The following is a 15,909-nucleotide window of genomic DNA, read 5'->3' on the forward strand; positions in this document are numbered from 1 at the left end:
CCTGCCTTTTTGGGTGCCCCTGCATCCATGTGGCAGTTGTAAGCCACTTGCAGATGAAGGGTGAGACTTGGAGTCCGAGGGGGGTGCCCAGGTCACACAACCAGGAACGTGGCTCTGGTGTGTCTCTGCCTGTCCCCTTGGGCTTAGCCCATGTTGTCTGGCCAAGTTTGGACTTTCATGGCCCCTTCACTCTGGCTACAACCCCCAGAGGTGGCCAGGTGGGTGGTCAGGGAGGCACATAGCCGCGCCCATTCGGCACAGGACTGACCTCACTGAAACCTCACAGCCGCCTCTGGAGAGCAGGACAGTTGCTATGCCCATTCTCCGGAGGAGGAAACTGGAAGCCCAGAGAGGGGCTTCAGGACCCGAAATCCCATGGTCATTCGAGCAGGTGGTTTGTCTGCAAAACTTAGGGCCTGCCTGGTGGAAACGGACGTGAAGCACCGGCAGCCGCACCCCACCTCTCCTGTCCCCCTGCTCTTCCAAAGTGAGGCTAAGTCAAAAGACCCGTTTATTGAGCACCTCCTGTATGCGGCACCCCTAAGGGGTGACCTTGGGTCGGGGTCACAACCTCCGCCATGTTCTTTCTTCCTCTGCAGCCTGAATCTTGGCCAAGGCTCAGGGAGGGGGCCAGCCAGTGGTTTTGGGGCAGAGGAGCAGGGCCCGCACAACACGAGCGCCCACGGGTTCCACTGCGGGGCACTGGGTAGGCCCCAAGGAAGTTTCCTCCAACCCTCAGCTCCATAGAAGAGTCCAGGACCGGGCAGATGGCTGTGTGGGGCTCAGGCAGGGCCCTGGGAGGGGACTGGGCCTGAGTGGGACCCAGGTGGGGCCCTGGGTGGATGCCCCTTGTGGCCAACCCTGCCGGCCTTCTGTCGCTTCAGCGTCTCCTCCACCTTCTCCTTGAAGCGCCGGTTCTTCTGCTTGATCTTGGCCAGCTCGGCCTTGCGCTTGGCCTCCAGGTCAGGATCCTGGTACAGAGAGGACCAGGGGACGGCTGAGCTGGTGACCCCACCCAGGGAACCTAGCCACCCACCCCTACCTGTGGGCTCGGCCCTCACCTTCCCCTCCAGGATCAGCTGCTTCCGTTTGTTGATCTCCTTTTTTTCATCAAAGTGGGCCGCCTCCAGTTTCTGGTGGAGGGAAGCGGGGTAAGGAGATGCCGGTCGTGGAGGCCCCACCTGGAAGGGAGCACCACCGGCTCCGGAGAGCACTTTGGTCCCCGCCCGCCTCTGACACTCACGATTTCACACTCTCTTCGCACCACGTTGACCTGCGTGAGGATCTGCAGCACCTCGGCCTCTTCCACGGAGAATTCCTCTAGCTTCTTCTCTATGGGGACAGTAAAGCCGGGGGTTGGGGGTGGGGAGGAGACGTGCCATGGAGTGGGAGTTCAGCCAAGTAGTGAGTTCCCCATGCTGTGGGGTATGCAAGGCCATCTGGGGTCATATCAGGTAAGGGCCAGGTGGGCAAGATCAGGGATTTCTGAGCTAAGGAAGGTATGGACCGCTGTCTTTCAGTCTCACCGTCGCCCAAGCTGGAGTGCAGTGGCACTATCTCGGCTCACTGCAACCTCCACCTCCCGGGTTCAAGCAATTCTCGTGCCTCAGCCTCCCTTTTTTTATTTTTTGGTGTTAGCAGCATTATGAGTTTAACCATGAATATTGATGTCTTGGAAACAGTGTCCTTTAAAGTCCAGATATTTCTTGCTTTCTCTTTTTTTGAAGACAGGGTCTTACTCTGTCATCCACGCTGGAGTGCGATGGCTCAATCACAGTTCACTATAGCCTCTGCTCAAGCAATTTTCCAACCTCAGCCTCTTGAGTAGCTGGAACTACGGGCGTGCGCCACCATGCCCGGCCAGTTTCTGTATTTTTTTGGAGAGGCAGGGTTTCTCCATGTTGCCCAGGCTGATCTCAAACTCCTGGGCTCAAGTGATTCACCCACCTCGGCCTCCCAAAGTGCTGGGATTACAGGTGTGAGCCACCGCGCCTGGCCTTCAAGTCCAGATGTTTTTTTTTTTTTTTTCTTTGAGACAGAGTCTCAGTGTCCCCCAGGCTGGAGTGCAATGGCGCGATCTCGGCTCACTGCAACCTCTGCCTCCCGGGTTCAAGCAATTCTCATGCCTCACCCTCCCAAGTAGCTGCGATTACACGTGTGCGCTACCACACCTGGCTAATTTTTGTATTTTTAGTAGAGACAGGGTTTCGCCATGTTGCCCAGATTGGTCTCCAACTCCTGGGCTCAAGTGATCCGCCCACCTCGGCCTCTCAAAAGTGCTAGGATTACAGGCGTGAGCCACTGTGCCCGGCCAAGTCCAATTGTTTCTAAATTTTAGGACAGTCTATGCAGTGATCAGAGATACCTTAGGAAGTGTCTCTGTCTTGGCTGCGTATGAAACTACTCCTAGAGGTTTTTAGCAGGCCCAGGCCCTGTCAGTGGGGCCTCTGACATCTCAGGGGCCTTCCACACACCACAGTCTGAGAAACCCAAGTCCCCTCCTGACTCATGTGGCTTTCAGCTGCTGGCAGCAACTATGGGAAGTCTGTTTCAATAAATGGACAAAAGAACTTCTTTAGGGGGTGCCTAGGGAAGGAAGCCCAGCCTAAATCTGCTCATGGGAGCAGGCCGGCTGGTGTCTGACAGGGGCAAATGGGTCTCTCCCTGAGGCACCCACCTCTGCCCACCCCGCCCCCCCTCCTCCACCCACCCCTCCACCCCACTCACTGATCTGCTCCTCAATGGCGTGCACCAGGTGGATGTCGTACTGTGTCACCAGCGTGATGGCCTGACCCTGCCGCCCTGTGGGGATGTGCCAGTTATCTGCTATGTGCTGGGGGTCAGGACATGGGGCGAATAAGGGCAGATCCTGATGGCTACACAGCTCAGGGGTCCTCCTGGAGATGCTGAACAAGGGCTTGGGCTTGGGAGGGATCAGCCCAGAGTATCTGGGCTTGACCCCAAGCAAGACCTCTGTGTGGAGGACAGGTCGCTGGCGAGACGCAGTTCTGCCGGTCTGGCCTTAAACAGCAGTCAGTTACTGTCTGATTTCCCTTTTTGGCTTGGCTGCCAGGGAACCCAGTCTAAGTAATGCCAGCCATTAGCCCCGACAGGCCTCAGACCAAGATCTCTGCTTGCTGTTTCTGTGACGGTGACTAGGGCCGAAACTGCACTGATGGCGGACAAGGTCCGGGACCCTCATGGCAGACCCACGTGGACGTCACTGTTCTCATTATCCGCCATGTGAGGTCTGGGGAGCAGAAGTGACCTGCCCAGCACTACAGGGTCAGGATAGAAGGTCCAGGCCCAGTTTGACCCCAGCAACCACATCTTTCCTGTCTCGAGAAGTGAGAGCATCTCATGGACACCATGGCCCTCCCTGACGGGCAGCAGCAAGTAGTAGGGGCTGGGGCTGTATTGCACCCTCCCAGGAGGCAGCCCCACGCTGCTCAGTTCATCACCTGGCTTGGGTGAAGGCAGCACCTCACTGGCGTTTGCTTTATCTTATATTTTTATTTTATTTACTTTTTTTTTTTTTTTTTTTTTGAGGCAGAGTCTCATTCCATTGCCCAGGCTGGAGTGTAGTGGCACAATCTCGGCTCACTGCAAGCCCTGCCTCCCAGGTTCATGCCATTCTACTGCCTCAGCCTCCCGAGTAGCTGGGACTACAGGCACCCGCCACCATGCCTGGCTAATTTTTTGTATTTTTAGTAGAGATGGGGTTTCACCGTGTTAGCCAGGATGGTTTCGATCTCCTGACCTCGTGATCTGCCTCCCAAAGTGCTGGGATTACAGGCATGAGCCACCACGCCCGGCCTTTATTTACTTATTTATTTAGTTAGTTATTTTTTCAGACAGAGTTTTGCACTGTCACCCAGGCTGGAATGCAATCGTGCAATCTCTGTTCACTGCAACCTCCGCTTCCCAGGTTCAAGCAATTCTCCTGCCTCAGCCTCCTGAGTAGCTGGGATTACAGGCGCCCTCTACCACACCTGGCTAATTTTTTTGTATTTTTAGTAGAGACAGGGTTTCACCACGTTGGCCAGGCTGGGCTCGAACTCCTGACCTTGTGATCTGCCTGCCTTGGACTCCAAAAGTGCAGAGATTACAGGCGTGAGCCACCGCGCCTGGCATTCTACCCTACCCTACCCTATGCTTTCTTTTTTTTGAGACAGAGTTTTGCTCTTTTTGCCCAGGCTGGAGTGCAATGGTGCGATCTCGGCTCACTGCAACCTCCTGGGTTCAAGTGATTCTCCTGCCTCAGCCTCCCGAGTAGCTGGGATTCACCGTTGCTTCAGAAAGGACAACTCCCCAACTTGCAAACATGGCCCTGAGTAGCTCTCATCTGTGGGCTGCACCCTACCCACGTCCTACCACCTGAATTTGCTGGGCAGGCTGGAGGGACAGGGGCCCAAGGCCCGGCCTCCCCCTCCACCACTCACCTGCACGGGCCGTCCGGCCAACTCGGTGGATGTAGATCTTGGGGAGCCCGGGAGTGTTGTGGTTGATGACCACCTGTACCGTAGGGATATCCAGGCCTCTGGAGGGAGATGTGGCTTGTCAGCTCCACTGTCCATGTGGGGAAACCGAGGCTAGGACTCACCCAGGGTCACTCAGCAGGGAGGCTGGGGCTGCCTGACATGCCTGAGGCCAGCCTTCTCATCCGTGGGGCCTTGTAGTAAACGAGGGAGTGCCCTTGGCAGGGGACTGGGGGCTGCTCACCGGGAGGCCACGTCTGTTGCGATCAGGATCCGGTAGATGCTGGACTTGAACTTGGCTAGGGCGGCAAAGCGTTCTTTCTGCACGGGGTTGGGAAGAAACTTGGGAATGAGTGAAGGCAGGGTTTTCTGTGTGAGGCCTGGGGACAGGGTAGAGGCCGGGACAGTCCCCCAGCTGTCCATTGAGGAAGGTGGCCATGAGAAGTCAGACCGGGACAAATGAGTGACGGCTAAAAGAGATGTGGTCGGGGAGGGCCTCGTGAGCTGCGATATTTTGGGACCAGAAGAGACCAGGCGGCAGGAAGAAGGCGCCCGGCAGAAGGAAGGATCGGGGCCGATGTCTGAGGCCGGGAGGTGTCCCGGGGTGGCCTCACCTGCTTCATCATGGAGTGCAGAGCCACGGTGGGGAAGCTGAATTTGCGCAGCATCATGCACAGGATCTGGCAGGTCCTGGCGGGAAGGATGGGCCTGTCAATCCCTCCAGCTCTCGGGTTCTGGGAAGGTGTTCCTGCCCCCACCCGCCCCTGAGACACCTAGCACAGTGGCCCCATGAAGCTTACAAAGGAGAGGCAGCAGGCCAAGCACGGTGGCTCACGCCTGTAATCCCAGCACTTTGGGAGGCTGAGGCGGGTGGATTGCTTGAGGCCGGGAGTTCAAGACCAGCCTGTCCCAACATGGCAAAACCCCGTCTCTACTAAAAATACAAAAATTAGCCGGGCATGGTGGTGCATGACTGTAGCCCCAGCTACTCAGGAGGCTGAGGCAGGAGAATTTAACCCAGGAGGCAAGGCTGCAGTGAGGTGAGAGTGCGCCATTGCACTCCAGCCTGGGGGACAGCATGAAACTCTCAAAAAAAAAAAAAAAAGAGGCAGGATGAGGGTTGGCACAGGCCTTGCCTGCCTGATATACTCTCTGCTGATCCCTCCCTGGAGCTGGAACTGACAGGAGTTGGCCCTGGGACTGCAGGGCTGGAAACTGACTTGCTAGGGGTGGTCACTGTTACCAAGAAGGCCGAGAAGGAGCCAGCAGAAGAAGACAGAGTAGAAACAAGGGTACAGGGAGAAAGGATGGGGACCATCACATAAGCTGCTGGATCCTGCCGTGCCTGACAGCCACCCTATAGCCAAACTTTTCTCTTTTTTTTTTCCTGAGACAGTCTCGCTCTGTCCCCCAGGATGGAGTGCAGTGGCACCAACTCGGCTCACTGTAACCTCTACCTACCAGGTTCAAGTGATTCACCCACCTCACCCTCCACGGTAGTTGGGACTACAGGTGCTCACCACCATGCCTGGCTAATTTTTATATTTTCAGTTGAGGTAAAGTTTCACCACATTGGGCAGGCTGGTCTCGAACTCCTGACCTCAGGTGATCCGCCTACCTCAGCCTCCCAGAGTGCCGGGATTACAGGCAGGAGCCACTGCGCCCAGTCCCAACTTTCCTCTTCTGGGAGGTAACACATTTAAAGCGCCTTGACTTCTGCCCTTCTATCCTGGCTCATGCTGGAAGAGTCTCCAGCTTCTCAGGATCTTCCCAAACAGCTCAATGGAGAAGATGTGAACTGCCCTCCCCCGGGGTGTCTGCGCAGATGCACACCAGGCCTGTTAGTTGTCACAGCTTCCTCTGAGACGGGACTAGAGGCCCAGAAAAGTTTAGTGACACCCCCAGAACACAGCAAATGAGCTACTCAAACAGACACTTGCAGGGGTTTCCTGGACCTTCCATCAAGGGCTGGTCTGAGGAACCCCAAAGCCCGGCTGCACCTTCAGATGGGGTGACCTTGGCTCCTTGAGGAAAGCCCCCATGACCTACAGGCTGAGCAGAGCTGAGACTGTGTCCCAGACCCAAGACACTGGGCCACCTCCTCCTTTGAAGGGCGATGGGAGGGGAGAGGCGAGCCCCGCTCACTTGCACGTGTTGGTGAAGATGATAATGGACCAGTCCTCATGCTCATCCTGGAAGCGCTGGATCAGGTGGACCAGGTAGGCGTCCTTGACCTTCTCGGGCACCAGCAGGTAGCGCTGGTCCAGCTGCTCCACGGTGCTCACCCTGGGGATGGACAGGTAGACTGCACGCCTCAGTGTCCCTGCCTGTAGGATGGAGCTGCCCTCCCCACACTGTCTGGGCTGCAGACTCACGGGGCCTGTGCCTCCCAGAAGAAGGGCTGGTTGGTGGCCAGGCCCTGTAGCTCCCGGAGTGTGTCGGTCAGCGTGGCGCTGAACAGCAGTGTCTGCCTGCGGGCCGGCACAGCCGCCAGGATGGCCTCCAGGTCGACGGTGAAGTCAGTGCAGCCCTGTTCCAGCAGCCGGTCTGCCTCGTCCATCACCTGCCGTGCCAGTGGGGGCAGGGGTGAGGGTGTCGTCCATGACCCCGGGTCTTGGCCATCCCTGAAACAGGCCTCTTTGAGAGGCGTGGACATGGACCCTAGGCCCTGGAGTACCCTCCTTCCAAGGGAGGCCTGCCCCTCACCCAAGTCTCAGCAAGGCCCTACCCCCAAATAACACTGCTAGGAATGGGTCCCCTCTTTTTGGTCCTTGAATGGTCCTTGTCACTGTTCCTAGCATTTTACTGGAAAGTCTAAGAAACATACGTTTCCTAAATGGATGACATGGTGCCTCAGACTCTGACGCTGGGACTGGAGGCTCCGAGCCCAGCTCCTGAAGTCTGCAGGGGCGGGGCGAACTCACCAGGAAGCGGATCTTCTTTATACTAAAAGTGTTGGAGCTGCGCAGGTGATCTGCCAGGCGCCCTGGTGTGGCGATGACCACATGTGGTTTCCGGGAGAGCTCCAGTGCCTGGGCCACCATGTCTGGGAGACAGAGTATGAGAGGCAGGGCTGGGCGGGTGGTCCAAAGCTGCTGAGGTCCCATGCTGGGGCTTCCCCCGCCTCCCAGCCCCCGTACCCATGCCACCGACGATGATGCAGTCTTTCAGCCCTAGAGGCTTCCCCAGGACCCGGAACTGCTCTGCGATCTGGTAGGCCAGCTCCCTGTGGGTGTGGAGGGGCCAGGCTGGGTCAGGTAGTGGTTCTGGGCCTGCCCCCCATTCCCCTCTCCATCCCCAGCGTTCCTCCCTGAGCCCCCAGGCTCCTGACTTGCCCCGTCCTGTTCACAAAGGCTCTGATGCTGAGCCTTGGAGGCTGTTGTGGCCCCTGCCCCCTCGCCAGGCTCAGCCTGGAACATCCCTCCTCACCAGCCCAACCCAAACTGGCCTCAGCATCTCTTCCTACCCCAAACCCGCGCCTTCCCCTAGTTTGCCTCTCAGCAGTGGCCTCACCACCAGCCAGTTGCCCCAGCCAGAGGGTCTCAAGCATCAGCCTCCTCTCCTCCTCTCTGTCCCCAACCAACTCTGTCCTAGCCTCTCCCTGGCCCATGACCTTTGCTGCTCACATACCCCCAGAATCAATTCTAACCCTCCGCCTGGCATTCAAGGCCTTTCTCAAACTGGCTCCAATATGCCCAGGCCCCAATACCCTTTCTGCTGCCTGCCCCTTCCTCCCTTCCTCCCTTTCTCTCTTTCTCTCTTTCTGACGGAGTTTTGCTCTTGTTGCCCAGGCTACAGTGCAATGGTGTGATCTCGGCTCACCGCAACCTCCGCCTCCTGGGTTCAAGCAATTCTCCTGTCTTGGCCTCCCGAGTAGCAGGAATTACAAGCATGCGCTACCATGCCCAGCTAATTTTTTTGTATTTTTAGTAAGGATGGGGTTTCTCCATGTTGGTCAGGCTGGTCTCGAACTCCTGGCCTCAAGTGATCCGCTCACCTGGAGCTCCCAAAGTGCTGGGATTACAGGTGTGAGCCACTGCACCCGGGCCATCTGGTTTAATTCTGCAGGACCCCTAAGAAGCGGGTAGCAAGATTTTCATCCTCATCTCACACGTGGGAAAAGGGCGCTCAGAGAGGGAAAGGTGCTTGCCCAAGAGAACACAGCTGGTTAACCCATACCCAGGAGGCCTGCTGGGGACTCACCTGGTGGGTGTCAGGACGAGGCAGAAGATGCCATAGGGATCCTCAGAAAGCTTCTGCAAGATGGGAAGGACAAACGCTGCTGTCTTCCCACTGCCTGTCTTGGCACAGCCCAAGCAGTCTCGACCTGGGTTGAGGACAAAGCAGCATCAGTACCCTCCATGTGTGGACAGCCATTCCACTGGGCACAGTGTACAACAGCTTACAAAGCGTTTAGTGAGCAATCACTGTGCGTCAAGTCCTGTGTGCCAGTAAGCCTTTTCCATTCTGGGCATACTGACCACTTTCCACTGGCAACGGACAAATCCTAGGAAGGGATTATCGTCTCCATTTAACAGAAAGGAAAACTGGGTTTCAGAGACCTGCCCAGGACACACAGCCAGTGAGGAGCAGGCTGGACTGGAACCCATATCTATTTGACCTGAGATGCCCACAGCTTCCCACCACCTCATTCTAACTCCCTCCAGGAGCACATGAACTTGGGGAACCCAGAATTCCCTTCCCTCATAGGCATCTTGTGCTCCCTGTTGACCCCTTCATTTGTTTATTTAATCCCTGACTTGTCACATCTTAGGCTTCCTGTGGGCCTCTCTTTAATGGCCAAACTGGGTTGGGCTAGAGAAGCAGAGAGAAGACCTGCTCCTAGAGGAGCAATCACAGGACCAAGGAGTCCTGGATCTACCAGCAATTTTGACAGCCTCAACTTCTATTTGTAAAATAAAAATAGCAGTACCAAGTCTGCAGGATTTTGCGATACTATCGATTAGTCATTCATCAAACCCTCCCTGTGCTGAGACTATGAAAATTTCAGAGATTACATCAGTTGTGTACGGACATAAAGCGAGTCGGTCATGCAAGCTAAATGCCAACACTGTCCAGTCGGCCTCCGGAACCCCGGATCTCCTGTAACGCCGGAGGTTACCCCTCGCCTCGTGGAACCGGAATGAGCAAAGGCTGCGAGAAGGGAAAGGGGTCGAGAGGAGCGGAGACGCCTCTTGGGGAAGGCACCGAGCCATACTTACCCTCCAGGATGGCGGGAATGCAGCCGAGCTGCACGGGCGTGGGCTGCTTCAAACCCAGCTGCCGACATTGTGCCACTAGCCACGACGACAGCCCGAGCTCCGCGAAACCTGACATCCTTGTGACCAGCCGTGTGGGGGCCCGTGTGATCTGCGCTTCCGGCGCGCGCCGACGACGTCACGAGAAAACTCTTCCTGTTTATTGGATCTGCCTCCTGCGTGGTCCCACCTTCTCCAGCTCCCTCAGCCCATTCCCAGCCTCGACCGCATCTTTATCATGTTTCCCCGGATCCCATTGGCTTGCAGAAACACACTACAATTCCCGAGATGCCCTGCGTGACGCACTTACGTCTCCCGCCCTCTTGCTTATCATTGTGGAGCTTCCCATTGGCTTACTTCGCCGCCACTCGGAAAAAGTAAACTACATTTCCCAGCGTGCCCGTGAAGGCGTCTTGCTTCCGGCCGACGTGTCTTTCAGGAAGAGGAGCCGGTGAGAAGACAGCGACATGGCGCCTCCGGCCCCCGGCCCGGCGTCCGGCGGCTCCGGGGAGGTGGATGAGCTGTTCGACGTAAAGAACGCCTTCTACATCGGCAGCTACCAGCAGTGCATAAACGAGGCGCAGCGGGTGAAGGTGCGGCCGCGCAGGGGCGCGGGGACGCTGGGGGCGGAGGTGGAGGACGCTTCCTGGTGGCTGCGAGCCGTGTTCTGCATCTAAAAACTTTCCCTTTTCTTCTCGCGTTTTTTGGGCACTTCTTCACAGTTCAGTGAGGAGTAATCACTGTCCCATGACAGAACCCCGAGCAGTAACAGTTTACGGTACTGCTCACTCGTACAGCGCTCGCTCTGCGCCGTTGAAGGCGTTTTGAGTAAGGGAGGTGTTTATGCCACTGTAGTTACAGTAAGTGTTTTTTGTCCAGCCATACGTTCAGTTCCCGTGAGGTGGAGACTGTTGTTTATCCTCATTTTACGGATGAGAACCCTAGAGTTCAGAGAGGGACGTTTCCCTGCCCACCGATCCTGGTTATTTCTCTCAGAGCTTAACCATTCATTCATTCATCCTTCATTGAGCACTTTTATGGACGGGCACTGTATTCCGCTGGACTCAGAATGATAACACAGTTTCCCAGCTTAGTGGCTCAAACACCTTTAATTCCAGCGCTTTGCGAGGCCGAGGCGGCCGTATCGCATGCGCCCAGGAGTTTGAGACCAGCTTGGGCAACATGGAGAAACCCTGGGTGTACCAAAAATACAAAAATTAGCCGGGCGTGGTGGCGGGCACCTGTAATCCCAGCTACCGGGAGGCTGAGACAGGAGAATTGCTTGAACCCGGAGGCGGAGGTTGCAGTGAACCGAGATCGCGCCACTGGCACCCCAGCCTGGGTGACAAAGTTGTAAGAATTAAAGAAAGAGGAAAGAAACACGAAAGGTGACTTGCCAGTCAAGACAGGTTTATTTTAGAGAAAACAAACCTGAGAGGCGCCTTCTGGCCGAGTTGGGTCAGAGGCACACTCTTTTACAGACTGAGTTTTTAAGGATTCAGGGTGAGAGAGTTTATCAGAGGCTTGAATTGCTTCTGTGTCTCTTTGTTGTGCTTATCCGGGAGGGAGAGTTATGTGTCTGTTCCCATACGTCTTTCTTGGTTCTTTTTCCTTCTTTCTTTTTTTATTTTTTTTGAGATGGAGTCTAGCCGTGTCGCCAGGCTGGAGTGCAGTGGCGTGATCTCGGCTCACTGCAACCTCCGCCTCCCAGGGTCAAGCGACATAATCTCACTGTGTGTCACCCAGGCTGGAGTGCAGTGGCACAATCACAGCTCACTGCATCCTCCTCCTCCTGGGTTCAAGCAATTCTTCTCCCAAGTAGCTGGGATTACAGGTGCCCACCACCACACCCGTTTAATTTTTGTTTTTTGTTTTTGACATGGAGTCTTGCTCTGTTGCCCAGGCTGAAGTGCAGTGGCACGATCCTGGCTCACCACAACCTCTGCCTCCCAGGTTCAAGCGGTTCTCCTTCCTCAGCCTCCAGAGTAGCTGGGACTACAGGCGCCCGCCACCACGCCCGGCTAATTTTTGTATTTTTACTAGTGATGGGGTTTCACTGTGTTGGCCAGGCTGGTCTCTAACTCCTGACCTTGAGATCCGCCTGCCTCAGCCTCCCAAAGTGCTGTGATTACAGGCGTGAGCCACCGTGCCTGGCCAGGAATACTTTTTTTTTTTTTTTTTTTTGGAGACAGAGACTCCCTCTGTCACCTAGGCTGGAGTGCAGTGGCACAATCTCAGCGCACTGCATCCTCTGCCTCCCGGGTTCAAGCGATTCTCCTGCCTCAGCCTCCTGAGTAGCTGGAATTACAGGTGCCCACTACCACGCCCAGCTAATTTTCGTTTTTTGCTTTTTTGGTTTTTGTTTTTGAGATGGAGTCTTGCTCTGTTGCCCAGGCTGGAGTGTAGTGGCATGATCTCAGCTCACCACAACCTCCGCCTCCCAGGTTCAAGCAATTCTCCTGCCTCAGCCTCCCGAGTAGGTGGGATTACAGGCTTGCACCACTACACCTGGCTAATTTTTGAGGAATACATTTTTTAAGCCATCTGGTCTGTGGTAGTTCATGACAGTGGCCCGAGCAACCTCAGCCCCACCTGAGGTGGCCCCAGGGAGAGCACCTGGCATGTCTTTGCCCTTTACTGACCCCAGCACAAGGCTACCATCATGACATTTCTGGCTTTCTCAGACATTTGCCAGTTGCCCACAAGATGGCAGGCACTGCCCAGCTGCTGGGATTGAAGCAGCTCATAGGCCTTGAGTTGCTGGCGGCCCAGTGCGGTTAGGTCGCTGGCTACAGGGACAGAAGGGAGGAGTTACTACCCACAGGGTTTCTGGCTACAGGGCCCCCATCCTATCACCCGCCTTCCCAAACAGTACTCTGATTCCTCAACGATGGCCACATCTTAAGCCACCTGGGGCCAGTGCTGGGACCATCCTAGAGCCAGGTGACCTTGGTGGAGGTGGCCTACTGGCTTTGCTGATTTCTGGGCTCCCAGGTGATCCTAGTGAGCCCTTGGGGTTGAAGAGCAGTGCTCTCCCACCCCGGGGACACACGATGCTACCTGATGGTAGCATCATCCCTGGGAGTCAAGGAAAACCACAACGGTTCCAGAGCCTCACGTGAGGGTCACGGTCTGCACGTTTGTTGTTGTTATGCTTCCTGGCACTCTTCTCTCTCCCGTGCACTCTGCAGCCTCTGAGCACTTCTGCACGCACAGCCTCCTGGGCAATTGCATTTCACACAGGGGCGGCTGAGGCCACCCTGGTGCCCCCCATGGTGCCCCACTGTGTCCTCCCTTTGAAAGCCCAACAGCTGGCCGAGCGTGGTGGCTCACGCCTGTAATCCCAGCACTTTGGGAGGCCGAGGCGGGCAGATCACGAGGTCAGGAGATTGAGACCATCCTGGCTAACACAGTGAAATTCCGTCTCTACTAAAAATACTAAAAAAATTAGCCGGGCGTGGTGGCAGGTGCCTGTAATCCCAGCTACTCAGGAGGCTGAGGCAGAAGAATGGTGTGAACCCGGGAGGTGCAGGTTGCAGTGAGCTGAGATTGCGCCACTGTGCTCCAGCCTGGGCGACAGAGCGAGACTCTGTCTCAAAAAAAAAGAAAAGCCCAACAGCCAGCTTCTGTCTCTTTTTTTTCCCCTAAAGATAGACAAGGTCTCACTCTGTCACCAGGCCAGAGTGCAGTGCAATGGCATGATCATAGTCCATTGTAGCCTCAACCTCCTAGGCTCAAGCGATGCTCCTTCATGAGCCTCCCAAGTCACTGGGACTACAGGTGCACGCTACCACACCTGGCTAATATTTAACATTTTTTTATACACACAGGGTCTCAGACCGGGCGCGGTGGCTCACGCCTGTAATCCCAGCACTTTGGGAGGCCGAGGTGGCTGGTTCACAAGGTCAGGAGTTCAAGACCGGCCTGGCCAATATGGTAAAACCCCATCTCTACTAAAAATACAAAAATTAGTCCAGCGTGGTGGTGCGTGCCTATAGTCCCGGCTACTCAGGAGGCTGAGGCAGAAGAATATCTTGAACCCGGGAGGCAGAGGTTGCAGTGAGCTGAGACCGCACCACTGTACTCCAGCCTGGGCGACAGAGCAAGGCTCCATCTCAAAAAAAAAAGACACAGGGTCTCGCTATGTTGCCTATGCTGGTCTCTAACTCCTGGGCTCAAGCAGTCCTCCTGCTTTGGCCTCCCAAAGCACTGGGATTACAGATGTGAGCCACTGCTTCTGGCCTGTCTCTTTTTTAACTGAGCATGGCATGCAACCCTCAGCTGGTCACCTAACTGATGTCCACCTCAGAAGGTTGACTGAGAGTTACTTATTTTTTATTGAGACAGAGTATTGCTCTGTCGCCCAGGCTAGAGTGCAATGGTGTGATCTCGGCTCACTACAGCCTCCACCTCCCGGGTTCAAATGATTATCCTACCTCAGCCTCCTGAGTAGCTGGGATTACAGGTGCCCGCCACCACACCCGACTAATTTTTGTATTTTTAGTAGAGACGGGGTTTCACCATGTTGGCCAGGCTGGTCTGGAACTCCTGACCTCAAATGATCCACCCACCTCGGCCTCCCAAAGTGCTGGGATTACAGGCATGAGCCACCGTGCCTGGCCTATAATATGTTTCTTTACATGCTCGAGAAGGTACGTCTTTCACCTGTCCATCCCATTTGCAGGTGGGGCTTGATTTCTGCAGCCTCCACCCTCCATGCCTTTGACGTTCTTCTAGGAGTTATTTATTTAGATGGCATCTTGTTCCAAATCACAGCCAGATACCCACTCTGGCCAGCAGGGCCTGAGCAGAAGCTGCTGGGGCCTCTTGGCAATGGCAGCCTGAGTCAGGCTGGGGCCAGTTCTGCAGGGGCCTGGGATGAGGACACGTTTGACATTCACGCTCTTCCCTCAGGCTGGGGAGAAGGAAGAGATGTGGCTTGGAATCTGTGGTTCTCGGCCTCAGAGGACAGGGCAGAGTGACTCCCCTGGTTTGGGTACTGGGTCCTTTGACCCTGTGCCTTGACAGCTGGCAGGCCCTCTTGCTGAGAGCCTTCTCAGTCCCCTCTGTGGAGAGGTGGTTGGAGTGGTGATGCTGAGGTGGCTGGGCCCCTTCCCATCTGTACTTTCCTCTTGAAGTCCCCAGGGGCCTGGGCCAGCACCCTCAGGCCACGGGCTGAGCTGCACTGTGACCGCCTGCCATGGGCACCCCGGGAAGTCAGCCAGTGCCCGGGGGCAGCTTGCACAGCTGGGTTCTGGAGGAGGGGCCCCAGCCTCCCTGCCTGGCCTGGGCTCAAGGGCAGCTTCCTTATCGTCCCTAAATGGATGTTGCCACAGGTCACCTCCCTCTTGTCCCCTCAGTTCTGTGCAGTGGCTGGACTGTGGGCGTGTGGCCCAAGTACAGAGCCATCCCCAGGGTCTCCCCTGGCCAGGGCTGGACACAGATGTCACCACACTGGGGTAGCCACACTGAGATCAAAATGTCTTGAGACAAAAGCAGGAATCAATCCACAGTGGCCCCATGTCCAGAAGTTAGAGGTGCGGGCACCACCCTGGCTTCTTAAGTGTGGCTGGAGCAGGCGCTGAACTTGGAGCAAGCCTCCTTCCTGGGGTGGTGTCAGCGCGGGATGAGATCAGGCATCGCCCGTGTAGGGTACCCCCAGCAGAGGCCACTCTCGGGCTGCGGAGGATCAGGGCTAGGACTTAGACCTCCGACCCTGCCAGAGAAGCCACCTGTGCCCAGCGTACAGGGGCCTGTCTGTCATGCTCACCCTGTGTGGGCTGCGCTGGGCCTCCCCCTGTGCGTCCTGACCCGCGTTGGTTCCCACAGCCGTCAAGCCCGGAGAGAGACGTGGAGAGCGACGTCTTTCTGTATAGAGCGTACCTCGCGCAGGTGAGTGCGGGCCCTGGCGGGGGGCGAGAGCGATGAACAGAGTAGAGGGTAGACCTGGGAACGGGAAGGCACCACAGTGTGGGTGCCGGGGACAGTAAACAAAGCAGGGACCCGGGCCTGCAGTGTCCAGTGACTGAACAGCCAGCGCAGCCAGCATGTGAAGGCGGCTGTGTCACGGAGGCCCGAGACTGCCAGGCCGGGGGGCCTGGGTCACAGTTTCTTGATTTTTATGTTTTTTGAGACGGAGTCTTGCTCCGTCGTACTCGATCTCAGCTCACTGC

The 15,909-nt window shown here is 56.2% G+C and overlaps 2 protein-coding genes and 1 long non-coding RNA gene across 4 annotated transcripts in view; 2 read left to right on the plus strand and 1 right to left on the minus strand.

Moving 5' to 3' along the window:
- LOC126942416 (uncharacterized) overlaps window positions 1-15,909 on the plus strand; it is a 183,158-nt gene that overhangs the window by 56,938 nt on the left and 110,311 nt on the right. The gene's annotated exons all lie outside the window — the stretch shown is intronic.
- The window catches only part of COPE (COPI coat complex subunit epsilon), a 55,970-nt gene that overhangs the window by 26,360 nt on the left and 13,701 nt on the right, over window positions 1-15,909 (plus strand). The window contains exons 2-3 of one of the 2 annotated variants that reach the window (XM_050769745.1): window positions 10,174-10,329; window positions 15,566-15,628. In XM_050769745.1, coding sequence (XP_050625702.1) covers window positions 10,204-10,329; window positions 15,566-15,628 — 189 coding nt within the window. In that variant the 5' untranslated portion in view covers window positions 10,174-10,203. Of the gene's footprint in view, window positions 1-10,153; window positions 10,330-15,565; window positions 15,629-15,909 lie in introns of those variants that run through there. The other variant, XM_050769746.1, reaches the window with a different exon arrangement.
- DDX49 (DEAD-box helicase 49) lies at window positions 499-9,815 on the minus strand. The gene is made up of 13 exons (XM_050769647.1): window positions 9,701-9,815; window positions 8,682-8,805; window positions 7,619-7,704; window positions 7,403-7,524; window positions 6,854-7,041; window positions 6,624-6,764; window positions 5,093-5,168; window positions 4,723-4,799; window positions 4,443-4,540; window positions 2,728-2,802; window positions 1,244-1,332; window positions 1,062-1,133; window positions 499-971 (listed from the first exon to the last, which is right to left on the minus strand). The coding sequence occupies exons 1-13, from the start codon at window positions 9,813-9,815 to the stop codon at window positions 783-785; spliced, it is 1,452 nt and encodes a 483-aa protein (XP_050625604.1). The 3' UTR covers window positions 499-782.

Source organism: Macaca thibetana, chromosome 19 (assembly GCF_024542745.1).
Source record: "Macaca thibetana thibetana isolate TM-01 chromosome 19, ASM2454274v1, whole genome shotgun sequence".
NCBI classification, from domain to species: Eukaryota; Metazoa; Chordata; class Mammalia; order Primates; family Cercopithecidae; genus Macaca; species Macaca thibetana.